Source organism: Gasterosteus aculeatus, chromosome 18, assembly GCF_964276395.1.
Source record: "Gasterosteus aculeatus chromosome 18, fGasAcu3.hap1.1, whole genome shotgun sequence".
NCBI lineage: Eukaryota > Metazoa > Chordata > Actinopteri > Perciformes > Gasterosteidae > Gasterosteus > Gasterosteus aculeatus.
The window spans coordinates 15,738,655-15,766,305 of NC_135706.1; the positions used below are offsets into that span (position 1 = coordinate 15,738,655).

General features: G+C 48.1%; 4 protein-coding genes across 4 annotated transcripts; 3 read left to right on the plus strand and 1 right to left on the minus strand.

The window, feature by feature from the left end:
- Window positions 1–6: 6 nt before the first annotated feature.
- tmem244 (transmembrane protein 244) lies at window positions 7–3,462 on the minus strand. Its single transcript, XM_040161516.2, has 6 exons — window positions 3,127–3,462; window positions 1,705–1,790; window positions 1,537–1,613; window positions 1,035–1,160; window positions 766–810; window positions 7–659 (listed from the first exon to the last, which is right to left on the minus strand). The coding sequence occupies exons 1-6, from the start codon at window positions 3,256–3,258 to the stop codon at window positions 562–564; spliced, it is 564 nt and encodes a 187-aa protein (XP_040017450.1). The 5' UTR covers window positions 3,259–3,462; the 3' UTR covers window positions 7–561.
- A 3,100-nt stretch (window positions 3,463–6,562) lies between these two features.
- On the plus strand, window positions 6,563–26,100 carry tmem200a (transmembrane protein 200A). The gene is made up of 5 exons (XM_040160949.2): window positions 6,563–7,353; window positions 21,609–21,743; window positions 21,848–22,128; window positions 22,220–22,383; window positions 22,888–26,100. Exons 2-5 carry the CDS (start codon window positions 21,616–21,618, stop codon window positions 23,992–23,994), a joined length of 1,680 nt encoding a protein of 559 aa, XP_040016883.2. The 5' UTR covers window positions 6,563–7,353; window positions 21,609–21,615; the 3' UTR covers window positions 23,995–26,100.
- LOC144389446 (uncharacterized) lies at window positions 7,364–16,084 on the plus strand. Its single transcript, XM_078094080.1, has 3 exons — window positions 7,364–11,581; window positions 11,936–15,796; window positions 15,896–16,084. The coding sequence occupies exons 2-3, from the start codon at window positions 12,230–12,232 to the stop codon at window positions 16,082–16,084; spliced, it is 3,756 nt and encodes a 1,251-aa protein (XP_077950206.1). The 5' UTR covers window positions 7,364–11,581; window positions 11,936–12,229.
- LOC144389401 (uncharacterized) lies at window positions 16,170–19,001 on the plus strand. Its single transcript, XM_078093644.1, has 2 exons — window positions 16,170–18,591; window positions 18,946–19,001. Exon 1 carries the CDS (start codon window positions 16,170–16,172, stop codon window positions 18,363–18,365), a length of 2,196 nt encoding a protein of 731 aa, XP_077949770.1. The 3' UTR covers window positions 18,366–18,591; window positions 18,946–19,001.
- Window positions 26,101–27,651: the final 1,551 nt, after the last annotated feature.

The following is a 27,651-nucleotide window of genomic DNA, read 5'->3' on the forward strand; positions in this document are numbered from 1 at the left end:
CAGAACACAATTTGCTTTCAATATTTAATGTAAATCCAGTTTTATCTAATAAATAAAACCATAATATTAAAAGGATCAATTGTCTTTATCAGATTGTGTATAAAACTATACTGTACGCTTTACAAAGTTGGTATGTGAAACATTACACTAACAAATAAAAAGTATCATTGCTGATTCACCATTGAATAAATATCAGTCAGTATATTTGTTTTATTTAGCGGTAAATCCAGTCTTTTCAGAATGCTGCGAGCTTCAACTCCTCTATTTGTATTCAGTTAGTAAAGAAACAATACAAAACATTATTCAAACTGTACATAATATGATTTAGAAAATAGACAAAGTTGGGACATTTGTACAAGGAGACTATTTGCTGGAAAGTAATAGTAAATAATTATTTTCTGTGGTTGCTCGATATAATAATACAGTAGACTCTTGCTAGAAATACTGTAGTTGTTCACGTCAATGTTAACATGGCTTCACTCTTCAAAAGGGTACCGATTGGATGTATCCTTACATGAGATTAACCATTAGACCAATTACAAGCTGTCGTCACTGCGTCCGCTAGAAGTTCTGTAGTTCAGCTGGATAGACAAAGTTGCTTCTGAAGAGTTTATGGGCCATGAGCTGTCCTCCAAATATCATCATCACCAGCCCTGAACCTGCAGATGGAGTCGATGGTAAAGGAAAAGAGTATGGGGAAACACAATAGTGTAAATCATGACCAGATAAAAGAGAAGAGAGAGAGAAATAAAGTAGAAATCTCACCCAGAGCGATCCACCAGTGCTCCGCTGAAGGGAAGTCTGACATCACTGCAGAAACATGACAACTGAGTTTTGATTCAAAGGAAAAAATATCTGTACACAAAACACACTGCACACACTGACTTCTTAAACACATATAGATAGTGTGTGTGTGTGTATATATACATAACCGTGCCAGTGTGCCTAGTTACGTAAGGCCCCTAATCCAATCAGCTGATCCCCTCTATTGATCCACTTTGTGTGTGTGTGTGTGTGTGTGTGTGTGTGTTTACCTGCCACAGTCATGGCGATGTGCAGCAGTGTGACAGTTATGGCGTAATCCCAAACCCACTCCTCGACAATCCAGGCGAATACCAGCCCTCCCAAAACGTAGGTCACTTCTGTGGAAATCACACCAACTGGAGGGAGGAGGAAAGAAAGCAGACAGACGGCTCGACGCTCCTCTTTTACCGATGTAAATGCACCACTACTGATATTTTAATATAAAAAAATGTTACCTCAGTCAAAGTACGTACTCTTTAAAAGAGTGACTCTAAAGGATCACTGATGGATTATTGTGTTCGCATCTTTTTCATGTACTTCAATATAGTAATATATACTAGTAAATCAAACTTTAAAATGAATGTACATCAATCAATCAACCTGTACATTCAAAGCTCTCAAAACAATGCTAATAAACGCTCATTGATGTGTAATATAGAATTGCATTCTAATGCTCTATTAAACTACAAATACCATTAGAAGAAAGTACTTGATCGCATCAGTGCCACTCACCGAGGTACTTGGGGTTCTGCCATGACGGTTGTGTTGTGTAGTCGAACGGCGCCAACAGGCTGTTGATCTCATGAACCCTGGACACACGCCAGGGGACGACACGCGGTAAACATTCACGCTCCCATTTGCACTTCATTCCTTGACGGTAAATGCAGTATTTGCGCGTACCTGAGCAGTCCGATGCACAGACTGACCACCACGTAGTAGAGAGAGTAGAAGCACACCATGCACATCAGCAGGTTCTGCAGGACGACCTGAGGAGACACAGACATGAAAGGGACCAGGAGATGCTTTTATTGAATAGAGCTCAATCTACCGTATGCTGCATGTTGCCCACAACATATTTACCACACTATTCCACGCTTCCTTCATTTGTCTGCTGACTGGTTTCAGGTTGTGCAAAACATTTTGACTTTTGGCTTTAAAACGTCTTCCGTTGTCCACCCTGTGTTTTTTGATTCAAATGAGCGATGTAATAATAATAATAATGGAGAGTATTAATATCAGCCTTTATGTAAGGGATTTAAATCAAACCCGACAACTCTGCATTTGGGGACGTTCACTGTTGTTTCACACATTGTGTTTCTTCTACGGGAAATTAAGATCACACAACACGCTGTCGGAGGAGCGATAAACAACCTTTGGCGTTTTTTGGCTTGTCAGACAGAGCGGTGACGATTACATTAGTGAAGGGGTGCGTTCCAATCAGGTCGGTCCCTGGCGCGCGTTAACGGAGAGGAATCGGCGTGGAATCTTATTAGTTCCACCTGTGCTGGAAGGTGGATAAAGAACACATATAAGATGAATTCTAACCTTTAGAGGAAATATGTTTTTGTCATGTTTTATTGTTATACAACTTATTCACGCTGTCGGTCATTTAAGAAACGCTGTCTGTTATCTTATTTTTAAAATATTTATTGAGTCTTTATCAGTCAATGATGAAAGTTGTGAAATACACAATTTCCAAACGTTCAACTTGATTGCAATTAAGCTTAAAGATTTTAAATGTATTGAAAAGCAGCATTTTGGTTGATCAGTTCTCCGTGTTGGTTCGGATTAAAATATCTCAAAAACTATTGAATGGATCGCCATCAGATATTATAGGCTGAACTGTCATGCTCCAATCACCAAACAAAATTCCTTGTTTGTGCAAGCAGGTTTTTGAAATTGGCTCTTTTGGCTTTCACATAATTTTTGCTCTGTTTTTCATTCTAAAATGAGCAGCGCTGAGAAGTACATGGGGGAGGATATCCGACCTATATTTTTATTTTACTGTGGCCCACCAGTCCCACGTGGTGCCTCGGCCCGTTCAGACGTTGGTGTGTCTGGAGGCACTAAAGGAGCTTAGCTCATGGCAATACTTAAAAGACAGCTAAACCCCTTAACTCTTTAAAGGTAAACAAGAGCCTAATGGGGACACGGGGACTCAAACTTAACAAACTGAATTAAACGTTGGTTATGATGACATCATTTAAAGTACTTAGTAGAAATTTCATCTATTGAAACAAGCAATAATCGTGATTCCGAGTATTCTGGTCTAAGGTCTAGTCTCCCTCCTGATAAAACAAAGTTACCACTCAGCGTTCTTACCAAGGTGTCGCTGGGTGTCGTCTTGAGGGAGAAGGGTCCATGGCGTTTTATCAGTGTGAATCCAAAACAACGACAGCAGTAGTCCAACAACATGAATAGCTGCTGGTCTGAATGAGAGAATGTGGGCTGCATGTGTTTGTGTGCGAGGGAGCATGTTGGCGAGGAGGAGGAGGAGGAGGAGGAAGGATTGGATTAGAAGAAATGGGATTACTACTAAGAAGAGTACTAAGAGGAAATCCAAAAGGGATAACAGTGTACATACAAAGTTGGTTATGAGGCTAAATACTTCACTATTATAGCCGAGACGTCATTGCTAGTTGGAAAAATGAAAATGTTTCTCCAAATGAGTTGTTGATGATTACTGGTGGAACTGTGGCTGCAACTTGCAAGAAAACATCAAGCAAACGCGGTTACGATTTTGTGTGTCAGTTTTTAGTGACAACACTAGGTGGTAGCGTAGCTTCACAGGCAGAGCGGCAGAGAACTTAATCCACCCGTGAAGAAGCAACACGGGGAAGAGAGAAGAGACATGTTTTATTTTACTTTGGGATCTTGGATGAAAAACTTCCATCATCTGCTCGTGAAAAGTGAAAACTAGGAACGATGTGATGATGGATGAATGACGAAGACTCTACCGTGTTCCTCCAGAAATAGCTGAAGAAATATGCGTATATATCCGTGTGTGTAGTAAAGCATGCGCACGTGCACCTTTGTGTCAGAGGCTGACTTGGCTGCCACGGTAACCCGCATCATTGTATCCATAGTGACAACAGCCGGGGAGTGTGGGGGGAGGATGGAGCGCCTGGTAAGCGTCATAGCTATTCATCCCCCTGTGTGTGTGTGTGTGTGTGTGTGTGTGTGTGTGTGTGTGTGTGTGTGTGTGTGTGTGTGTGTGTGTGTGTGTGTAGTGGTACATTTTTATCACAGTGAAGAAAACCTGTTTTTCTTTTATCTCTCCAGACGTTTCCTCTGCCTCAAAAATAGCAACAATATAAATCGCATGTATGATTCATTTCCATTTTTCATAGCGGCGTCTCTGAAGCTTAGTAATTTACACGTTATGTCTTGTTTCTTTAATCCGTCTGGTATAATAGATATAAATAGACCGATTTACCCAAGGACGGTACCGGTCCCGGGTAGCATGTAGATTTCCTCACCTTTATTTAGAGTAAAACCAGGCCAGCTATTTCCCTCTGGTGCCGTAAGCAAATAAGTATATATGATAAATTAAAGTATTCCTTTTAACAATCAGCGTTTGCCCTTAAAGGAGCAGTGTTAAGCATCGGTCGCCATCTAGTGGTGAGGTGGCAGTTTGCACCCACCTGAAACTTCCTCAGCGCCCTAAGCTAAGAGAACTTTGGGCCATTTGTGGAGCCATTGTATATGTCTCCACCTAAATCCAGTTTCCATCTTAACACAGCAGAAGCTTAGGAGAGGCGAAATAACAAGAAGAGTGGACTGTTTGAAGCGTTAAAGCATTGCAGAGGAATTTCAAGGCACTTATGAATTATTGAGCTCACACTGAACGTCAAACAATGAACAAAATGCCTTGCTGAGAGAAAAATGTCCAATTCAGGTATTCTGTTTCTTTTTCAAGTCATAACAAGTAACTGAAACCGTACATTACAGCGCATTAAGATCTCAGAATGAAGCATTTTAGCGGATGAAACCAGTATGAAAAATGGGACTGACAGAGAGGATTCAACAGTGTCTACGGGGAGTGTTTACACCTCGTGAGTGGCTTTAAACAATCTGTGTTTTATCCACAGCAGCAGAGCTCTGCTTCTCCTCATCTGTTCCCAAATTCCATGAAATTCGAGGGGACACACAGACGGATGCTCATGAGAAGGCATTGGCCTACATGTCAACATGTGTTATGCAGGAGCAGAGGGGCTGTAATTATCATTAAGTGTGTGTATGTGTGTCGCTGCGTGGTACGGATTGTGCGGTCACGCAAACACACAATTTGATGCGTCATAATTCGTAATTCAAAATGTAATCTAAAAAAAGGTAGCTGGAAAATGAGGAAGACGTTTGCACGACAAGTGGGAGAACAAAGGAAAGAAAGAAACAAAGAAAAGTGAATGATATTCTCCAACTACTTTTTGACATGAAGATGAACTTCTTGTGTCCTTAATCACTTGTCTACATGTCCCGCCCTCTTCCTGACAATTACCCAATCACTGAGCACGAACTCCAGCACGCCCCCTCCAGCCCTCCATCTGTCCGTCACATGCTCTTATCATTGAGATATTATTCCTTTTTGAAATGATACAAATGTCCAAATGGAACAATTCTCTGCTTTCCACCGCCCACGTTTCCCCGCTACTTCCTCCCCTCCTCTCCCCCTTCGCCTCCCCCGTTCCCTTCCAAAAACCCTCTCCCTTTCAGTTACAGTTTCCCTTTAATTATGTAGACTCCTGTCCACAGCTGCTGTGTTGACCCAAAAAGTCAACACACTTTCTGAATCCCACAACACCAAGTGGGCCCGTACATGAGAAATGCCACAGGCAACAAATAAGGATGTGTCTTTCCCTCTCCCTTTTCTCCCACACTCTCTCTTCCTCCCCTTCGGGTTTTCTCCCCATGCAGCGTGTTTTCATTTCGATCCATGATGGAATGTAAACACAGCGAAAGACTGAGAGACTCAAAGACACAAATCTCAGCTCCAACAGAAGTGGGGATGCTTGAGGGTCCCTCGGGGTATTTTTACTGTGTGTGTGTGTGTGTGTGTGTGTGTGTGTGTGTGTGTGTGTGTGTGTGCGTGCGTGCGTGGTGCACGGAAGGTGTCATAAGGTTGGTGTCAGGGGGCTCACAGCGTCCTCGTAGCACATGTTCCTCTGTAACCCACTGCCCCCCCCAACCAACTGCCAACCAACCATCTGACCAATGATGCTCTGTGTGTGTGTGTGTGACACGCATCCCAACCTCTGCAAGGTTATGGTATAACCCCCCCCCCCCCCCCCCCCCCCCCCCTCCTCTCTGGTGTTCAGGGAAACGCTGTAAAGTTGAAGCAAAAAAAAGGCAGACGCGCCTCCAGCTGTGAGCATTTCGCGCACGTCTCACACGCACGCGCACGGAGTGACACGCCGCACACGCACTTTGACGCGTTGCATTCGTCGCCGCAGGAACGTTGTGTTTCCGGAGCTCTCTCCTCGGCCGCTTCCACGTCCACGATCACCAGCCGATCCATTTTCTCCCCCCGCTGCGCGTCACCGGAGGCTCCTCGCGCTGTCTCCCCCCTCCTCCCCCCACATGTCGTCTGCACAGAACACAGAAACACTCATGCAAACAAAACCACGCACGCGTAAATCCTGCTATAGCGCGCATGCAAAAACTACCCCCCCCCCCCTATCGCGCTCTCTCCCTGCACCCCCCCCCCCCCCCCCTCTCCAACACGCACGCACGCATGCAGACGCGCGCGCACACAAACGCCGCCTCAGTGAAAGCTCCTCACATTCCCACAAGCGCATTGGAGGAATTGGATGAAGCCGCCGCGTCTCCCTCTCCCTCTCTCTCCCTCTCTCTCTCTCTCTCTCTCTCTCTCTCCTCTCCCTCTCTCTCCCTCTCTCTCTCTCTCTCTCTCTCTCTCTCTCTCTCTCTCTCTCTCTCTCTCTCTCTCTCTCTCTCCCTCTCTCTCTCTCTCTCTCTCCGGCACAAAGACGCGCTTTACTCGCTCCACGGTCTCTCTGGAAGCAACAACTCGCTTCAGAGGGTTTTCTGGAGAGACTTTCATCTGTTTCTTTACTCTCCTTTGGCAGGAAATCAAGTTCCCGGACGCGTATTTCGGGGTTGAGTTTTACGCGGAGACGCCGGGAGGGAACTTCACGTCAGCGAAGCTTGTTCTCGTCTTCTGCCACTGAGACGAGGGACGTCTACCCGCGGGGGGGGGGATTGACCTTTTTATTCTTTTTGTTGCTGTCCGGTGTTGACGGCTGTCCATCGGCGGGATGTTTTTGTTTTTTTTAAGGATTTTCCTTGAGTCGTAAAAAAAGAAAGAAAAAAAAAGGAGCGCCCTCATCGCCCCGCAGCGCACGTTCTCCCCTGATGACGGAACGCGTGTTCCGCGTGACATAAAGTCAACAACACAGACACTCAAAGTGCCCCCCCCCCCCCCCCCCCCCTGCGTGGAAGATGGCTTTTTCCTTCCCCCCGGGGTGCAGCCTAAGCCAGCCGGCCGCGTGCCTAAGGGCACAGTGGCAGTGACACATCCGGGTCTTTGCGAAGGTAAGATCTCTCAAGCTCTAGTCTCGTTTTTTTTTATTATTCCCCTCCATATTTAATGATGTTTTGTTTAATATTTGATGAAAAGGGAAGTTTAGCGCGCGCTCCAGGCGAGCTGCTAATCCATTGACCTTCTTTAAACATGGATTACAGCGGATATTACGCCATTATAATGTATGATCACGTGTGTTTCTGTATTCATTGATTGCTTTATTGGGTTGGGGGTGATGGACATTTTAAGTGCACCCTCGGTCATTAAACAACCTCTTTATCTTTGCATGTTTAAAAATATGTATAACTAACTGGATAAATTATATCGAGATTGCACCTTTCTGATAAAATAATTAATATTGAATCTAAATAACCATCTAACGTAGGATTTCAAGACTTTTCAATTGCAATGAGTCTCTCTGCCTCATTGAAAAATGCAGAAACGGCCCTTACTGAAGTCCATCCTCGGAGGTTTTCTTTGTTGCAATGGGAGCCCTGGGGTGTACACATCACAAGTGCATGTTTCCAATAGAAACCTGATTGGCTTCCATGTGTGATGTCACCAAATCCTGTTGGTGTGCGTACAGTCAGACTTAAAGAGCACAGAGCGACCCGGTGAATGTGAGCAGAGGCCTCGAGTGTCACTGCACAAACCTCCTTCTGCAAGAGTCAAGTTCGAACATCACTCAAGGGAAGCAGAAACGATCAAACCCCATTTCTTCTTTCTCCTCCCGGAGGGGGGGCTTTCACAGAGGCTCCGGTGCTGGTTTTATTTTCCTTAGCTTAGTAGCGGGAAGTCGGGCGGCATATCAGCTAATCCTCCTTCACACATCCAGTAACTGGATTATCCTGTTAAAAAAACAGAAACGCGGTTTGTTTTTGAAGGAAATATGGTGTATTTTCTGGAAGGTATGCATATTCCTGTCCTCAGCCAGGTTGTCCGAATCATGTCCTAAACCAGGAAATCATTTTCATTTTCGTTATTGCTGTTAACTGTAAAGCAGAGCTTTCTAATGCACAAAGCAGGAATGTTTATCTCATTATTCAACATTCAAGTGGAAGGAAGCTCTGCAGATGTAAATGTTGCTGCATAATAGCCGACGTCCATTCGAACGCAGCGTAATCAACGGGAGTAACTTGAAGCAGCTGTGTCTCTGTGCACATTAGGGTTCAATTTGGGGTTTAAAAGGTGCAGTGTGGAGGATTTGGCAGCATCCAGAAGAACTACGGGGCCCACGCCAGAAAAAAAAAACTAAACGGGTGAAAAGGCAAATGGGCTTTTCCTCCAGCGAGAGTTCGGTTTGTCCGTGCTGGCCTGAACATCGTAGCTTTATGGAGGAGGAGCTTTTTCTGATTCATTTTGGGAATGTTTTTCCAGGGGACATTTAAATAATGATGTGCAAACTTTTATTCCCCTCCAACATCACGTCGAGGTTGCAACACCATAAAAGAAATGTATGAAAATGATTCATCCCCAATTTCTGTCTCCGCTGAGAATGTTCTTAAGGAGAAATTACAAAATACAAACTACGGGAAACTAAATGTTAAGAGAAGCACTGAGAGGAATTCAGTTATTTATGATGGGGAGTCAAACAATGACCCCAATCGGGACTCCAGTTTGGGCGTCAGGATGAGTGTGAGGGGAACAGAGTGAGTCATTTCTGTTATAACCAACAGGGGATCACGGCAGTAAACACACACACACGCACACGCACGCACACACACACGCACACGCACACGCCTGGCATGAGCAGCTGATGATTCAAATGAAACTTAATTCTTTTGAGTGGGTTCGGGTAAAGCTAAATTCATCACCGGAGGCAATGACACAAAACTGAGTCAGTGAGAAGGATACAAGACTTATTAAAAAACACACACACACACAAACAAAAAATGTATGTATCATCAGAAAAAACCCAACAAGATGGTGAAGAGCGTGCAGGACGTGGCACTCCAGCGCGTCCATCAGAAAACGTGCTGGCGAAAGGTCAGCAGGAAAAGCCAAAGTGACATATTCTGCAGCCCGGTGAGTCACCAGCGCGTCTGTGGGAGTAACGCGACGCACAAACACGCGCCCGCTGTCTGTTTGTCTTTGTCTCATTCCTCCTTCATCTCCTTCATGGACAACGACGGGCCAGTCATCGAAGGACTAGCAGAACTTCGCTCAGGCCTCCTGCGGGGGTCCGACTAACAAACGCACACATCTCTGTATCCTCAGTCAGTTCTCAACAAGTTTAACGTTGTGAATCACGTTAATGTATTCATTCTCACAAAGAGACCCTGCACAGGTTCACTTAAGCCTGATTAGACCTTTCAGGACTGTGTGCGTGTGTGTGCGTGCGTGTGTGTGTGTACTGGGAATGTTGTTGTATGGCAACGTCATATAACTCACAAGCAGCCGCATATAGTTCCCAGCAGTGTGCAATGAAATCTACTTGATGAAACATATGCTTTTGTTTAAGTTGATTAATCGTTGTGTAGTAATGTGATTGCAGACGTTGGGAAAACTCCTCTTCGTCGCCGTGCGTATGGAAGCTGCGAAAACACATTTCGCCTCCGCTGCCAAAGAATTATCACGTTGTTGAGTTGTCGTGTTCGAGAGATGAAACCTGCGAAGCACCAAAAGCGAACACGGACGCGGTAAAAGGGATCGCATGAACTTCCTCTATTAACGGTTGATGCTTTTAGGAGACAAAAGCATTTTTTGCCCGTCTGCTATTTGGCGAAGTGATTATTTTCAATTGTTTTTAACATTAAATGTGCAGCATTTAAGCTTATGTGCTGAAACATGCAAAACATATACTGAAACTAGACAAGATACTATGTTCTGCTAGTTTACACTGTATTGTGATGCTATATTGTATGTTTTGAGATTTAATTTAAATAACAAGAAATCAAATTTGCATTAAAACAGGTAATTACGTGTTTGGTTCCCACCAACACGGAACGCCGTCTACAGTGACTGAACTCGGTCGCGGTGGAAACGAAGCACTCGAGCGTGAGCCGGGAGTCAACGTCCTCGACCGTTATTTCTTATTTATTTTTATTTATTTTATTTCTGTGTTTCAAAAACACGAACAGGAGATCAAAATCCCAGGATCAAATATTGTTTTCCGTGTTTGCGTCATTTCTTTTTTATCTGCGTTGCTTTGGAATAATCGCTCTTAATAGTGTTGTTTCAAAGGCTCTACGTGTTTGTGTTCCAGCTCCATTATATTCTGGCAGGTGACCTTAACAGCGCAGCAGGGTTTCTGTCTCTCCATTTAAAATCTGCATTTAAACCCAGCGAAATGTTCTGTTTTACGTTTAATAGAGCCTCGTTGCCTCAGTTCACACTCAGCACATTGTAACTGTAACGGGACGGAATGGACCTTCTGCCACTGGAGTTTGTTACGTTCAGATCAAAGCTTCTCCCCCTCCGGTCGTCTGCCTCTGGACTCCAGCAGAAGGCCCGGCGGACCACCCGGGCCGGGGGCCCCCAACTAAAAGGACCCCTGAGTTCCAAAACGCCCCAAAGCACTACAATTTCCCTTAAACGGAAGCGTGACTGGTAATTCAAAATCCAAATGCGATGATTGTTATTCATTAAACTATCATCATATTATAATTGATGCACCTTGCACAAACATTAAGTGCATGAAGGGTCTTTTGCTTTCAGCGAATATTTGAATACAGGCTTGTAACACCGTAATGTTGCCCCCCTCTCCCATACAGACCCCCCCCCTCCATCTCTCAATCCCACATATTTGAAATTGATGCAGAGGTGGAGTGAAATCATCCTGAACCGTCTTTGCACGGCATCAGAACATAAATCAAAGCGACACGTGAGAAACGCCCCTTTTGTTTTTTAGCGTTATTAAGACGTCGCCTGTCATTTTTTGCACATCTGGCGGTTGCTATAGAAACGTGCCACCTGGCAGCGCCACATGTAGTTGCTATAGGGACAATGCATCGCGTGACGTCTCCTGTAGATGACGCCACGGAAGAAGTGTCACACTGTGCATGTTGAGTTGAGTTGCAGACCGAGCCCCTCTCTGGCTGGGAGGTAGGTTTAGGTGGGTCTCTCAGGCTGGAGGCGGAGATTTTAGTGCACCAGGTGGAGAGGATCTGGTGATCAGGGGGGTTGGAGTCACTCACTCACAGGACAGTGAAGAGCGAGCAGTGTGAGAAAGCGAGATTTGAAGAGCTTGGAAAGAGGAGACTGCAGGAATAAAGCTTGCAAAGGCTGAAGAAGGAGCCGGTGAGCTTTTGAGTGGCTGACTACTTATGGCATGAAATGCAAAATCAAATGTCCATATATTTAATGTGTTTTAAAAAGTATTCAAGCTAAAAGTAATTGGATAAAACTTGATTTGTGTGTATTCAGCGGAGTTAAAATCTGGTGAAGTTTAAAGGTTAAAATCATCATTAAATAGTGTTTTAAAAATGTATTTAATTTAGTAGTGGGATACTTTAAATTTGGGTTGTCTTTCTACTTATTTTGAGGTTAATTTCCAGTAGATTATAAATTAAGTATGTGATGTTGGGTATGTGAATTGATTATGGTTTCTTGGGTTATATTTCTTTGACCTTACATTCATGTTTGTATTTCAAGGTTTTTCACCTGGTTTGACCTGGACAATTTTAAAAATAAAAAGCAAGAAAGCAAAGAAGTCCGAATCTTGGTCATTGAGTGGAATCCAGTCTACACTTCTTAGCAAGCTGCCCTTTCAAGTGGGGGGCTGCAGTTTGACCCTCACAAAAGTGAGACACTTGACAGTGAAAAACCGCCACTGGTGCGAAGACTGGAGCGAAGTATCCTGAACTGCAACTGGCCAGGCCTGGAAGTCCAGAGGCCTAGTAACACTGAAGATCACCCCGCCCACACCGAATCCTGGTGAAAAGGAAGATGGCTGACTCAAAGTCACTGGAGCAGCTTAAAGCTAGTAGGACGTCTGCAAAGCGACAATTCTCCCGGCTGTCCAACAACATTGTCCGGATGCACGCCATAATGGCTGAAGAGGAGCTCAGAGACCATTTCAAAAGGCTCATAACTGAGGCCAACAAAGTCATGGAAGCAAATGACTATGTGGAGGCCCAGTACCTTGCAGAAGTGGAGCTGGACGCAGATCCTGATGAAGTTCCCGGGTTGAGCAAGCAGCAAAAGGCCGATATTGGGAAAACTGCAAGCGAGTGTGAGATGAAATTGGAAGAGCTGAAGGACCTCATTCGAAAGACACTCTGGGCTAATTTCGGGGAGGAGGAACTGATGATGGCGCTACAGGCTGCAGAGGAGAAAGTAAAGAGTGTGATTTCCTTTGAACCTGGTGGAAATAAAGAGGCCTTTGACTTCATGTTCGACTACATGGAAGGACTGGTTAAGAGGGCGAAGGAGCTGTACACACAGTGGAAGGGTTGGGCCCCTCCTGCCGAGCAGAAAGACTTCCAGCTGCGTGTACGAGAGCTCGAGCAGATCGTTCCCAAGTTAATGTCCAAAAAGGCAGAGTTCATTAAAGCAAAAGCTAAAGAAGACGCCGAAAGAGTTGTGAGTGCAGCTTCTATCAGCTACCCGACATCAATATCAGCCATCAGACTGAAGCCAACCACCCTCCCCAAGTTCACTGGCATCAGGCGAGACTTTCATCGCTGGAGAGGAGACTGGGAGGCCCTTCAGAGGCAAGGAGAACCTACTGGGTCAAAAGAAGTAAAAAAGTTCCAGCTTCTTGACAGTTTGGATGACAAGATAATGAGAGATCTTCGATTGATGTCCTATAACACAGCAGATGACATTCTTCGGGTCCTGGAGAACCGGTTTGGAAACCAAACGGCGATTGCCATCGAAATAGTTGAGGAGCTCCAGAGACTTCCAGCTGTCAAAAGTCACCAGCCCAAGAAAATTGTTGAGCTCATCCAAGCTGTTGAAAAAGCCCTTCAAGACCTGAGTGACCTTGGTGACACCGGTGCTTTAAAGAATCCTCTAGTGACAAAGGCAATCGAAAGCAAGCTCCCTGATGCACTGAAGAAAGAGTGGCTTCTCTATGCAGCTGAGAGGAGCAGTGCTCCTCCAGAGAAACGCTTTGACAGTCTTCTGACCTTCCTCAAGAGTCAAGAGAACATCTATGAACAGCTGGACCAATTGAGGGACGAAGAGCTGCCAAGGAAAGAAATCCGACCTGAGCAAAGGCAAGCCAGAACCAGGGCTGCAAACCAGTCAGGTAGCCATCTCTCAGGATGTATCGTCTGTGGGGACATTAAGCATAAGAAGAAGCTGTACTTCTGCAAAAAGTTCCGTGTGCTCAAGCTCACAGAGAAGAAGGACGCAGTGCGAAAACTGGGAGCCTGCTGGAAATGTCTGGAGGTCCATGATGATGATAATCTCTGCAAAACCTCATTTCTGTGCAGAAACCCTGAGTGCGAGGACGGGAGAGACCACCACTACTATCTGTGTCGCAATGCCGAAGCATCCAGGGGCAGCGCAGCCCAGAGGAGGAGCAAAGGCAGCGCAGTGGGAGGTGGCAACAAGAGGGATTACACCGAAGCCCAGGAGGAATTATTCAGGAAGCTCTCCCCTGAATTGGCCCAACAGTGCCGGGACGCATTCTGCAATACAGCAACAAGCACCTCCCACGTCGCAAAGAGTCACTCAAGTCTTCTGGCAGAGGGCGGCCTAGCGGAGTGGCCCGTCATCATGATGCTTTTGGAGGTGACAGCCAATGCTGGGCAGAGAATTGGGACCCTGATCGACCTAGCTTCTGACACCAATTATATCACCCATGAGGCAGCAGGTCGGCTCAATCTCAGAAGTGAAGATATCACACTTGTGGTTCATGGGGTGGGAGGCATGAAAGTCTTTGTTAAAACAAAGCGGTATCTCCTGAAAATCCGGGTTGGCACCTCAAGAAGCGCTCTCAAGTCCCACCAGCTGGTTTGCTACGGCTTAGACCGCATTGCAGATATCCACAGACATGTGTCAGCCAGAAAACTGCAACAGTTCTTCCCAGATGTCCCGCTCAGCGACCTGACAAGGCCAAAAGAGATCCAGCTCCTTGTAAGTCACAAGGAGGGTCAACTGGCTCCACAGAAAATCCGAACGGTGGGGGACCTCGTACTGTGGGATGGACCAATGGGGAAGACAGTTGCTGGCACCCATCCTGAGCTGTTTGAGGAGGTCACTGTATCAGCCCATACGTCGAGGACACACTTTGCCAGGTCTATGAGAACTGCTGCTGCAAAGTATGAAGAACACACCTGCGCAGTCCCCGTCCATCCTCCTCAAAGCCAGCGAGCCCCAACTTCCGCCCAACCTCAGATATCCAGCTGTGCTGCTACTACATCCAGTTTCATCGACTGGTGGAAATGGGAAAGCATTGGTGCTGGTTGTGTTCCGAGATGTGGGGGCTGTCGTTGCGGAAACTGTCAGCCAGGCGGCAAAGAAATGACCCTCGCTGAAGAAAGAGAGCTGGAGGTGGTAAAGAGCGGGCTCACATATGTAGCAGCTGATGACCACAGTGAGAGGCCTCACTGGCACACTAAGTACCCCTGGGTGGAAGATCCAGCCACATTACCAAGCAACAGGAGCGCAGTCGAGGCCACATTCTTGAGGACTGAGAGGCAACTGGCCAGGGAGCCAGAATGGAAGGCCGCCTATGCCGCTCAAGTGCACGAGATGGTCGAGCGCAGGGCTGCAATGAAGTTGACCAAAGATGTACTTCGTGAATGGACTGGCCCAGTATGGTACATTAGCCACCTCATCGCACCCAACCCACACTCTGTCACAACTCCGGTAAGACTGGTCTGGAACAGCAGTCAAAAGTGCAGAGGGGTGAGCCTCAATGATCTCCTGCTGAAAGGCCCAGACGTCCTTAACTCAATCCGTGCTGTGCTTTTTAAATTCCGGAGGGGAGGGTTTGCTGCTTTAGGAGATGTAAAGAAAATGTACAATTCAGTGTGGCTGGAAGATCAAGAGGTGCATTTGCATAGGTTCCTGTGGCGTGACTCTGAGGAAGAAGAGCTGGCTGAATATGCAGTCACGAGAGTTAACATTGGAGACAAGCCAGCAGGCTGCATCGCTCAACTCGCCATGAGAGAGACTGCTAACCTCCCTCAGTTCAGCCATCTTGAGGAAGAGCGTCGAGTGCTGCAGGAAGACAGCTATGTCGATGACCTCTTGACCTCTCATGATAACTTGGACCAACTTAAAGTCATCACGGGAAATGTGGAGCAGATCCTCAAAGCAGGAGGGTTCGAGTTGAAGCCATGGGTCTTCACTGGCCAAAGTAGGAGGGAGTTGTCTGGAAACGACCAGGCGGTTACTCCAAGGACTGTAATTCTGCCGAATCAGCTCAAAGAGGAGGACAACAAAGCCCTTGGCCTTGGCTACACCCTGGAAGATGACAAGCTTCATGTAATGGTTGGGATAAACTTTTCAAGAAGGAAGAGGAAAATGAGACTTGGCCAAGACCTTCGACTGGAGCAGGTGAGAGCTCAGACGCCAGACCCATTGACACGACGAGAGTTACTCAGCCAAGTTTCTGGACTATATGACCCGATTGGCCTAACAACGCCTGTGAAACAGAAAGGGGCCATTTTGGTTCGGAGAGCATTTCAAGAGGCCAAACCCAAATGTAGCACCAGCAAAGACACTTGGGATCTTGCGCTATCAGAAAAGCTCAGAGAAGATGCCATCAGCCTTTTCGAAGAATACGCCAAGCTGAGTAAGGTCAAGTTTCATAGAGCCCTTACGCCATTCAGGTGCACCGGCTGAACCTGATGCAATCACCTTCTCTGATGGCAGCGAGCATGCGTATGGTGCCGTCCTGTACCTACGGTGGGCCTGTAACCAAGGGTCCATGGTGAGGCTGGTGGAGTCTAAAGCTAAGTTGACCCCTTTGGACCACAAGGGGGAAGCAGTCAAGTCAGAGCTTTGTGGAGCAGTATTCGCCGCCCGGTTAAAAAAGTACTTTGAGCAACATGGCCGGATTCAAGTCAAGCAGTGGTACCACTTTGTTGACAGTCAAACAGTCCTTGGTGCAATTCAACGTGAGAGCTATGGCTTTCAGACTTTCTTTGCCAACAGGATTGGAGAAATCCAAGGCAGCACGCAACGTCAGGATTGGTGGTGGATCCCTGGAACGCTCAACATTGCTGATATTATCACTCGTGGGGCTGGTACAAAAGATTTGGATGAAGGTTCACCATGGCAGCAAGGACCAGAGTTCCTGAGTTTACCAGCAAATGAGTGGCCAATTAAGTCTGCAAAGGACGTATCCGCAACTGCCAGAGAGAGTGTTGGAAAGATGCAAAAGAAAACATTTACTGCCGTACTCGCAAGAGCTCAGGTGAAGAAAGGGCCACCAGACCTGGAGTGTCGGAGACCACCTGCTGGTGCTGCTGTCCGAAACCTGGTGGATGAAGGACGGTTCAGCAACCTGACTCACCTGGTTAAAGCGGTTGCCCAGGTCTGGAGAGCAGCTAAGTGCTTTGCAGCTCAAAGCAGGATCTTGGGGACTCCAAAGTGGGAGGCAGTTTCATCAGCCGGGGTCATCACTGCAACAGAGCGCCAAGACGCCTTAAGAGACCTTTTTCTTGCTGCACAAGAGGGCGTGACCTTTCCAACAACCACAACGGACCGGTTGGTAGTCTTCAAAGAAGAAGGAACGGGGCTACTAGTTTGTGGTGGGAGGGTCCAGGCTTTTAATGAAGACCGAGTTAGTGTTCCCCTCTTACCTTACAGTGCCTGGGTTTCAACATTGTTGGTTCGTGAAGCTCACAGCAGGGGTCACGAGGGAACAGCTGCTACCCTACTGAAAGTGAGAAAGAGAGCATGGGTCATCAAGGGACGGAGAATTGCTCAAAAAATCATTGAAAACTGTGTGATTTGCAAGAAAGCCAGAGCTAGAAGATGTCGCCAAGTGATGGGTGATCTGCCTCAAGAGAGAACCAGGCCAGCGGCTCCATTTGAATTCACGGCAGTTGACCTGTTTGGACCGTATCTGGTCAAGGATGATGTGAAGAAGAGAGTCCGGATGAAGGTTTGGGGCGTCGTATTCTGCTGTATGGCCAGTAGAGCAATCCACACAGAGCTGGCCAACACCATGTCGACTGAAAGCTTTCTGATGGCTTATCAGAGGTTCACAGCAATTCGAGGACATCCTAAGAAGATTTGGTCCGACCCTGGGACCAATTTTGTTGGTGCCAAACCTGTTCTGGAGGAGTTGTATCAGTTTCTGGATGGTTTGGATAGGCCTGCTGTGGAGGAAACTTCAGCTCAAAATGGAACCAGCTGGCATTGGGAAATCCAGCCGGCTGATTCACCTCATCGAAATGGCTCTGCTGAAGCAGCTGTTCGAATTGTGAAGAAGGCGTTCCAGAGTCTGGGGAGAGAATCAGAGCTCAGTTACAGCGAACTTCAGACGACACTTCAGCTCGCTGCTAATCTGTCGAATGAGCGCCCCATTGATGCCAGGGTGCAGAGCTGTGAAGACACCGTGCAGTACATCACACCCAATGCACTCCTGTTGGGGCGGGCATCATCGAGTGGTGACTGGAAAACATTTGTGTTTACGAGCTACCCCTATAAGAGGCTTCAGGAAATGCAGCACCAGGTCAACAAATTCTGGAGGTCCTGGAGCCAACTTGCCGGCCCTAATCTCTTCGTGAGGAGTAAATGGCACACTACACAGAGGAATGTTGCAGACGGAGATATTGTTTGGCTGTGCGACCAAAATGCATTGAGGGGTAACTTTAAGCTTGGGAGGGTTATAAGTGTCAACCCAGACTCCAGAGGCATAGTACGGGATGTGAAAGTCAGAGTTGTGACAAGCTCCTGTATCCCTCAGGTGAGACCTGCAACATCAGCATCTTGCCTCCAGCATCTGGAGGGACGTTCAGTCCACAATTCTTCATCGGGACGTTCGACGATTGGTGGTTCTGCTGCCAGTGGAGGAGCAGGCAGGAGGCCAAAAAGGGGATCTCTGACCACAAGGTCACTGTGCGATCTTTCCAGCGGTTCTCGTGGGAAGATCGAGTGGGAGGTGTTGAGTTGAGTTGCAGACCGAGCCCCTCTCTGGCTGGGAGGTAGGTTTAGGTGGGTCTCTCAGGCTGGAGGCGGAGATTTTAGTGCACCAGGTGGAGAGGATCTGGTGATCAGGGGGGTTGGAGTCACTCACTCACAGGACAGTGAAGAGCGAGCAGTGTGAGAAAGCGAGATTTGAAGAGCTTGGAAAGAGGAGACTGCAGGAATAAAGCTTGCAAAGGCTGAAGAAGGAGCCGGTGAGCTTTTGAGTGGCTGACTACTTATGGCATGAAATGCAAAATCAAATGTCCATATATTTAATGTGTTTTAAAAAGTATTCAAGCTAAAAGTAATTGGATAAAACTTGATTTGTGTGTATTCAGCGGAGTTAAAATCTGGTGAAGTTTAAAGGTTAAAATCATCATTAAATAGTGTTTTAAAAATGTATTTAATTTAGTAGTGGGATACTTTAAATTCGGGTTGTCTTTCTACTTATTTTGAGGTTAATTTCCAGTAGATTATAAATTAAGTATGTGATGTTGGGTATGTGAATTGATTATGGTTTCTTGGGTTATATTTCTTTGACCTTACATTCATGTTTGTATTTCAAGGTTTTTCACCTGGTTTGACCTGGACAATTTTAAAAATAAAAAGCAAGAAAGCAAAGAAGTCCGAATCTTGGTCATTGAGTGGAATCCAGTCTACACTTCTTAGCAAGCTGCCCTTTCAAGTGGGGGGCTGCAGTTTGACCCTCACAAAAGTGAGACACTTGACAGTGCAGGGGGGCGAAACCCTCCGTGAGACACGTCTTCGACTGTGGACGTTGCAAATGTAGCAAAATAAATCCTCTCTGCAAAGCGTGTACGGCAACGGCAGAATATTTACATCGTGAGTGTGCACAGACAAACAGCAGGGAGTCATTCTGTAATTGTTGGGGGGTGATCACATGGAGGCTAATTAATGATTTAATAAGGTCTCATTTGCGAGGTGGTGGATTACGCATTATTTATACGTTGTGTGCCATAGGAGGTGGAGACATTCACATTCACACAGGGTGTATGATCACAGAATACTGTAAATAAATAAACTTTATTTTAATGGGCTGGTTTGGTCGTCACTGCAGCGTTTGAGTTCTGCGCTTTGCTTGTTTTTTACTTGTTAAAGCTACAGATATTTTCAGCCTCTGTTCCATCACCACTGGCTGGGAAAGCACTCTCTTTTATTGCCTCTCTACCCGACCATCAACCCCAACTTCTCGGGCTGAAAATAGCTTTTTATCATTGTTCTTTACTGCATTTTTCCGGTCATGACTCAGTGTTGTACCCACGCTGCTGCACTGATGGAGATAAGTGCTTCCAAGGCTTCTCTTTCTTCCACGTCTTCCCTCGCTGTCCCTGAACTTCCGTCGTCACTCTCCTCTTTTCCTTTCCCTCGACCCCCGTTCATCCTTTTCTCGTCTCCCGGTAAACTGAGAAAATCTCTCCGTCTGCTCTCGCAACATTGAGTGGGTTCGTGTTTGACGCACGCCAGGGAGCGAATGGAGAGACGGAGAGTGTTTGTCCTTGTCTTCATTCACCATCTGTGGTAAAGAACCAGTGGCACCGATCAGATGATTGACACGACAAATACATTGAGATGTGAAAAGGAGAGAACCGCGTGCGATTATCACTTTGAATACAAATAGCTTTGTCCAATCCCGAATCTTAAAGGAGATTTCATGATTTGGGGAAGAAGAGAAGGGAGGAAGAAGAAAGCGACCAAATTAAATCAAATTTCAATTAGAAACGAGGGGTAGAAAGCGGCTGATAAAGTTAGATAAAGAGAAGGAGGTCAAAGGCAAAAAGAGGGAAATGATTATTCCGGGTCACGAGCAGAGAGAGAGCGCACTTAGAGGAAGTACGAGATGTGGAAGCAAGGGGGGAGGGGGGGGGAGTGGGGGGAGGAATTCAAGAAATAGCCGGACGGAGGTCAGGGGTGTGTTGTTGTTCCCATGCTAAATCTGTTGTATACTCTAATAGTCACAGACGCACATAAACGTGCACACGGCTCAGACAACTTAAATACTTTCAGGGCCACTTTGGTACTTGACCCCTCACCTTTGGTACGACATTCAAACACACAGAATAAATTCTTAATCACAACAACGACGACGACAACAACGACGCAGCGTCATCAACTTCTCCTCAATACAACCGGAATAGTTAACGGAAAGAATGAACCAGATGAGACAGACTTGGCAAAGGATTTGCTAAAGAAACGACGCGCAAAAGGCCGTCGTGTTTGCAGTTAGCGAGCGAGTCGCGGTAGTTTTTCCCCCTCTGATTGTTTGAGTGCCGAAGCAGAAAAACAGTCAATTAATCTGCAGCAGTGATGTAAGTTTGCCAGAATTGTCTTTGAAGAGGAAATACGTGAAATAGCCCTCAAACTTATTATATTCCACATCAAGTAATGGTTTGTTTAATCCTCTTAGAGCTAAGCGGCACAATGCTAATGTTCATGTGAGCCCAGATTAACAGGCATTTAAAAGCAAATGAAGGCTGCCGGAATGAGCTCGTGTCTGTTTTATACCCTCTTTCCTTTAAGAACTATTAATAGACATCTGAGCAGCTGGTGAGCAGAGAGACTAGGATTCATATTCATATTATGTCATAATTGCAGCACTGTAATTCCAAATGTATAACTGCCACACCAACGTAATAACGACACCAGTGTCAGAAACCCCCCCGTACGTGACGGTTCTGAATTCTAATGAGTGAATCAGTGTTCAAGGTGTGTCGGGTTTCCTTCTGCTGTAATACGTCCCGTCATCTCGCTTCCTGAGCTTCTCGAGGATGCAGCAAACAAACTTTCTGTGAAAATGGTTCCACGCACACACACGCACGCGGGGGGTGTGCAGGCTGTGCTCGCGTCTGTCGCTGCCTTTCTCCTCAAAACCACGCTGAAAGTGTGACACACTTCTACGGGAAATCACCTGCGGCTTCCCAGAAGTCTGCGAGGTCGTCCCGTCCTCCGAGGGAGGACGACAAACTTATCTTTCTGAGCTGAGTGTGTCACGTTACTGTGTCACGCAGCGCCCGGAGGCCTGGGCCATCTCAGTGTGAGTGGATCCGCGCCTCCTCACCAGTGTAAAGGATCAAAACACACGGCCGTGCATCACCTGGCAACAGTGCACACGCACACATGCATGCACACACACGCATGCATGCACACACGCAGAGCAGAGCAGAGCAGGTGTGCGGGGCGTGTTCACCTCATGGCTTGTGTGTATCTGCAGGTTAAGTATGACTGCAGCAGCCGGTGTGCTGACCGGCTTGGCTAAGCTCAAGCGGCAGGACTCGGCCCGCTCTCAGCACCGGCCCCCGTCCGCGGCGCCTGGCCCGGGAGGCTCCGCCCCGGAATCTGCCCCCAGGTAATCATATTACACTGGTGTATTGTACTGGTGACAGGGTGGCGCGTCACAGCCCGTGCGGATGCCTTTTCTAAACATACGCCGCCGTGTCTGTTTCCGCTCAGGAAGCGGAAGCGGCGCACCGATGTCGTGGTGGTGCGCGGCAGGCTCCGCCTCTACTCGGCCTCCGGCTTCTTCCTCCTCCTGGGGTTGGTCATCTTGGCCGCGGGGATCGCCATGGCGACGCTGGGTTACTGGCCTCACAGAGCGCCGCCCGAAGGAGGAGGAGGAGGAGGAGGAGGAGGAGGAGGAGGGCCGGGGACAGCGTCCGCCGTAGGAGGAGACGAGGCGGCCGTGGCGGACGGGGACGCGGCGGCCGCCTCCAGCACGGGTCACGACGTGCGAGGTGAGTGAGCGAAGGGACGAGAAGTGACCTAAACGCCCCGGCGGAAGGACTTTAAGGCTTTAATGGAGTCGGTTTGTCTCCTGGTCAACAGGTACGATCTCCAAGCGCACCGCCGGCGCTCTCACGCGGTTCCTGGAGCAGCATCGGCACTCCGAGCGGATGAAGATGTTCGGGCCCTTCACCATGGGCATCGGGATTTTCATCTTCATCTGTGCCAACGCAATACTGCATGAGAACCGAGACAGAGAAACTAAGGTAGGCAGGAAAAGACCCCGTCTCACTGTCTCCAGAGAAACGAAATACTGGACAAGACGAACAGTTCAGATCAGAAACAAAAGGTTTCAAAGGCCAATTTCAAACGAGGTTTTTCAATTCCAAAAAACACAAAACCCGCGTCAATAGAAGGTGTCGTTAATATTCCTCCACAACGACGTATTCTCATCTCAGCTCTTCCTTCCACTCGCTACCAAAGGAAGGGCGAGCACAGAGCAGTCATCCATATTCATCCCCGGCACACAAGTAACATGTAAATCACATTACTGCCGACCTCGTTCCTTCCCTATCGCCGCACCGCCTGCTCGCTGATCACATTGGCTCTGCTCTTACTCCTTCTCTCCCCCATTGATTTGATTCACCCGTCCCTCCTTCCATGTGAAATATGCAAGTCCCGTCCTATGGAATCATCTTATAATGTAATATTGAAGGTGTTCTCGGGTAACCGTGTCCCATTACTAACGACGTATTCCTCCTCCGCTGTAGATCATCCACATGCGAGACATGTACTCCACCGTCATCGACATCCATCGCCTCCGGCGGCGGGAGCAGAAGCAGCAGCAGCTGCGCGACAGCGCTTATGCCAGAGAGGTCGGCGAACTGCGGGCGGAAAACGCCGCCCGCCTGGCGGGCAACTCCCTGCTGGCGTTCTCCTCTCGGGCCGAAGGGTCCGCGGAGGAGGAGGAGGAGGAGGAGGCGGAGGAGGCGGAGGTGCTGTTGGGGGACGAGGAGCTCCGCGGACGCGGCGGGCAGGCTAAGCTGGATTGTAGCTTCGCGGGGCTGCTGGCGCCCCTCTACAGGGATCGGCCCCTCAGGGGGGCCCGGCCGGACCCGCTGCGCCACCAGTGGTCCGTGGAGGGAGACCGGGAGAGGGGAGGACACCACGCGCGCTCCATCGTCTCCTCCTCCATCTCTGCGTTCACTCTGCCCGTCATAAAGCTCAACAACTGCGTTATCGACGAGCCGGAGATGGAGGCGATCACCGAGGAGGAGAGGGCGGGGGAGCGCGGGGACGGGGAGAGGTCGCGGCCCCTCAGCTCCACGGAGTCTCTGGTGGTTCCCGTGGCGTCCGCTGCCAAGGCCTCCAAACCGCCGGGCCTGCAGCGGAGCAACTCCGCCTCCTCGTCCTCCCAGTGCTCCTCCGTCTCCTCCCACTGCCTCTCGCCGGCGCCCTCCTCCACCTCGGGCTGCTGGCTCTCCCCGGGGGCGGCGAGGAGCGACTTCGGCTCCAACTCCTCCCTGCACATGCTCGGCAGCCACTCCAAGTCGCTGGACCTGGAGCGCAGGCCCAGCGTGCTCAGCGTGCACCCGGAGCAGCGCAAGCACCCCAGCTGGCCCCGCCTCGACCGTAGCAACAGTACCCATAGCAACGGGGGCAACCGGGGCGGCAGCAAAGGCTACGAGCGGCTGGAGGACAAGGAAGAGCAAGGGGAGCGGCTGCTGGACGCGGCGGCGGCGGCGGCGGCGAGGAGGGAGTACAGCCGGCGGGAGAAGCTGCTGATGATTTCCAGGTCGCATAACAATCTGAGCTTCGAGCGCGACGAGTTCAACAGCGGCGCGCTGAAGAGGGGCAGCTCGGAGACGCGGTTCTGAGGGACGCTGAGCGGAAGGACGAGGACGAGGGAAAAGACTCATGCGCGGTTTCAAAGACGCTGTCTCCGAGCGGCGGGATGGAGAGTGGTGAGAAACGGACCTTTTCTCGGGCCGGTAAAGAGCTGAACGCTCACTGTAGGTCCAAAGATGCTGTATCCGACCCTGACATGTGACCTCTGTGGACGCCGCTACAGGGATCAATAAAAATAAATCACACCGCCACACGCGTGTACTTCCGACAGGATCTTGAGTCTTACGAAAACCTGCTTTTCAAGGTTTTTATTCCAGCGGCAAAAACAAGGACACACTCTGAGCGCTTTGAGCAGGTTTCTTCCTCTGTGAGTGGCAGCGACGCAAAAGGCAAATTTATTATAACGAGGTCCAGGATCATCCTGAGAAATGGAGACCAGGTGACGATAACGGCCTGAAGGCTGTTTGTCTGAATGCTCAACGTGGTTCGACATCTTTCAGGCTGAAAATGACCAACGTCGACTGATCTAAATATGTGTACATATTTATTTTCTTTTATATGATAGCGTGCTGCGGCTTAATGCAGCGACAAGTTCTAAATATTCAAAAGATTGGTGGTGTGTGTGTGTGCGTACACGTGTGTGTGTGTGTGTGTGTGCGTACCCGTGTGTGTCCGTTAGCTCAGCAACGTCTTGAGTGGAAATGTACCGACTAACTTCACGCCGTCTTTTATCACATGTTGATAATTACTGTGGAGATTCCTTTCAGACATTGATCCCGTCTGAGGCGAATCTACACGATGAATCAATTCAGTTGATTAAGAGAAGTGCCATTGATTAGCTTTAAGTCCATGACATTTTTTGGGGCCTCTGCACTTTTTAAATAGTTGTAAAAGGGAGTAATTCATGTGTATTGCAGTCACCATGTTCACATTTATCTTGTGCTATCTGTCGTCCACCTGAGATAGAATTGATTTGTTTGTCTCTTGCAGCTGAAATGAAAGTGTTTTTCTGTGAGTCTTAGAATGATAGAACTCACAGGTCGTGTTGAGGAGAAGTGCACCGCTGACGTCGCTTTGCTCACAGCGCACAACGCGGCCCTCGCGCTTCAAAAACCGCAAACTGTTCCTACAGAATATACCGATTGGCCCCAAATGTAGAGTGCAAACAAAAAGCATAATCGACCGCACAGTCCCCGAAGAGCATCTAAGAAAGGACCCTCGGACCCGGTCCACCTCGCGTATCCCACGATGGGACTGATAACGACGGTCTCGCGTCCCGCAGTTCTTCATCTCCCTGCTGATTGGCTGTTTAAATGGCCTCTGACACGTCACAACCCTTTAAAGTGTGCAGGTTATTACTGAGGCGCTCTCCAACATGGCAGAGATATCATTTTGACTTTTTTTGTTGCTGCTCAGACCGTAAAAGCAGTTTAAGTCAAACTTTGTCGTGCAATGTTTTATATTTACATTAGATTCTCGTTTAGGAGCCTTTTTTTCCACAATGAGCTAAATAAATTAGCTACATAAATTCTTCAAGGGTCAGGGGGCACGAAACCAGTCATAGGTCGACCAGTTGTAAACTATAAAAGGGTTCGATCAGTTGATTTTGATAGAATTGTAAAGGAGGGATGGTGTTTTTTTGCCGCAGTGCTTTAAGAGCTTGTTTAAAGGTGAAAGTGGTTCAACGTACCGCAAATAAAATCAACTGTTTCATACTTGATGCTGCTTACGGCATTTGTCATTTAGAAGAGGTTTTTTTTTTTAATGCAGCTTGTCAGCTGCTGTCAATCAAGCGCAGTCACCAAAAAAGGAGATGTTATTTCCTCCTTTAAATAAAATCAAAGTAAATACCAAAAGACATTTTGACTGAATATGAGCGCTGCTGTTTTCCGCTGTAGTTCCTGTTTGTTGGATGTAACATCGGCTTGGACGACGTTCTCCAGGTGATGCCGATGGCCGGTTTGAATTAAGGGAATTGTGCCTCCGGCTGGTTGGTTAGAACCTCGTCTGTGCTGCCTTCAAATACACAACACAACACGCGCACAAACACACAACAAAAAAAGAGCGGGAATCTCACCGGACGCTTCCCAGGCGATGACGGCTCGATGTACAAATAAAAATTGTATTTTCACTGAGAGGAGTTTTGTCCCGAGTGTGTTTGACCCACGCGAGGATTCACACACACACACACACTGTCTGACCTCACACGTTCTAAACACGTGATTAATTCCTCTCTTCGTCCCCTGGATCCGCACACACACACACACACCCAAGGACCGAGTTTGTTATTAACGTGACACCATAAACACGTATTCCTCCTCAGATGCAGACTTGAATGTGAAAATGAGACCAGAGGCCAAACGTTTGGCTGAAATATGGACCTTGATTGTCTCCTGGAGGCCCCGCCCCCCTCGCTGTGTCCTCGCTCTCCTCGGGGGACACAGCCGGGAACACCAGCGCGGCTCCAACGCCGTCCGGGTGCTCGTCGTGGACGGCGAGGAGCCGATGTGTTACGACAGCTCGCGCCTTCTCACCTCCTCGGCTGTGTCGCTCTGCAGGCGGAATCACACGATGTGCCCGCGGCAGAAGAAAAACATTTCCATGTTTTATTGATGTGAAGAAACACAGAAACAGTCCCCAGTTATTACACAAGTTATTACACCAGTTATTACAGTTCCTCCTGAGGGGAGCGTGGACATCCGAGCCTAATTGCCTTAAAATCCAGACATCTTAAGATGTTTCACAAAACCACAAATGTCGTCGTGCCACTAGAGGAGACGTCTTCGGAGGACTCTGGAGGGACGGACATCCGTATCACGGCTCTGTCATCAAACCAGCGGCGTTGCCAAGAGGGATTGTGCTCGCAGGCTAAAGATGGAACCGTATTTGTGGGGGCGTTTTTTAAAGTTTCACGTCTTGAGTTTGCAGCCGAATGCCAAATGCGGGGAACGGAGAGGATCCGGGGGATCGGGTCTCCAATTGTTGATTTTGGTGTCTTCAAATGGTTTGTGATGACAAATATAGATAAATTAAACGTATTATTTAAATCTCTTACATTTGCTTGGAGTCCGGAAGCAGAGAGAGACTTTTTCATTCCTTCATTCGGTTCCTTCTTTTCTCCTGTTTGCTTTCTGCTTGTCGTAGATGGAAACCAGGGTGAACATCGTGGTGTTGTTTTGGTGTGCGTGTCTTTGCCAGTAATAACAGCTGATACGTGGGCCGTTAACTGCTTAATCGGCTCACATGCAGACTAATTACTGTGGCACATCTGGAGGGTGAGCCGGGTGGTTTGCGGATTAAGCAGAGCAGCACGACGGGGGGAGAACTGCCTCAGATCGACGCCTCGTGGGAAACCAGTCGCCCAGCACACCTCCTCCCCGCTGACCCCTCCCGCCTGACCCCCGGCAATCGAGTGCGAACCGGAGGAGCCTCGGGGGCCGCAGAGTGTGTCCGCGCATCTCTCCGTGTGCGTTTGTGCGCTCGCTACGAGGCAGCGGCGGCGGCGGCGGGGTGGGGGGCGCCAGCCTGGTTGCCATGGCAGCCATGTGCTCTGGACCTCTGCCGGAAGAGTCAACTCAGCTCACCGAGATTTAAAGAACCATTCAACCCGTGTTGTCACGGCGAGGCGCTTGGAACGTGTACGAACGTGTTCGATTCTCCTACACGCATCCCATGATGTGAAGGTG

Bases quoted from the DNA above. Each gene is read 5' to 3' on its own strand.
- LOC144389446 (XM_078094080.1), top strand. From the start codon at position 12,230: ATGGCTGACTCAAAGTCACTGGAGCAGCTTAAAGCTAGTAGGACGTCT. The intron at 15,797-15,895 runs GTGAGAGCTCAG...CCTGTGAAACAG, and splicing joins AAGACCTTCGACTGGAGCAG to AAAGGGGCCATTTTGGTTCG.
- tmem200a (XM_040160949.2), top strand. From the start codon at position 21,616: ATGACTGCAGCAGCCGGTGTGCTGACCGGCTTGGCTAAGCTCAAGCGG. The intron at 21,744-21,847 runs GTAATCATATTA...GTTTCCGCTCAG, and splicing joins GCCCCGGAATCTGCCCCCAG to GAAGCGGAAGCGGCGCACCG. The intron at 22,129-22,219 runs GTGAGTGAGCGA...CCTGGTCAACAG, and splicing joins CACGGGTCACGACGTGCGAG to GTACGATCTCCAAGCGCACC.
- LOC144389401 (XM_078093644.1), top strand. From the start codon at position 16,170: ATGGTGAGGCTGGTGGAGTCTAAAGCTAAGTTGACCCCTTTGGACCAC.
- tmem244 (XM_040161516.2), bottom strand. From the start codon at position 3,258: ATGCAGCCCACATTCTCTCATTCAGACCAGCAGCTATTCATGTTGTTG. The intron at 1,791-3,126 runs GTAAGAACGCTG...GTGTCTCCTCAG, and splicing joins CGACACCCAGCGACACCTTG to GTCGTCCTGCAGAACCTGCT. The intron at 1,161-1,536 runs GTGAGTGGCACT...TCCTCCCTCCAG, and splicing joins GCAGAACCCCAAGTACCTCG to TTGGTGTGATTTCCACAGAA.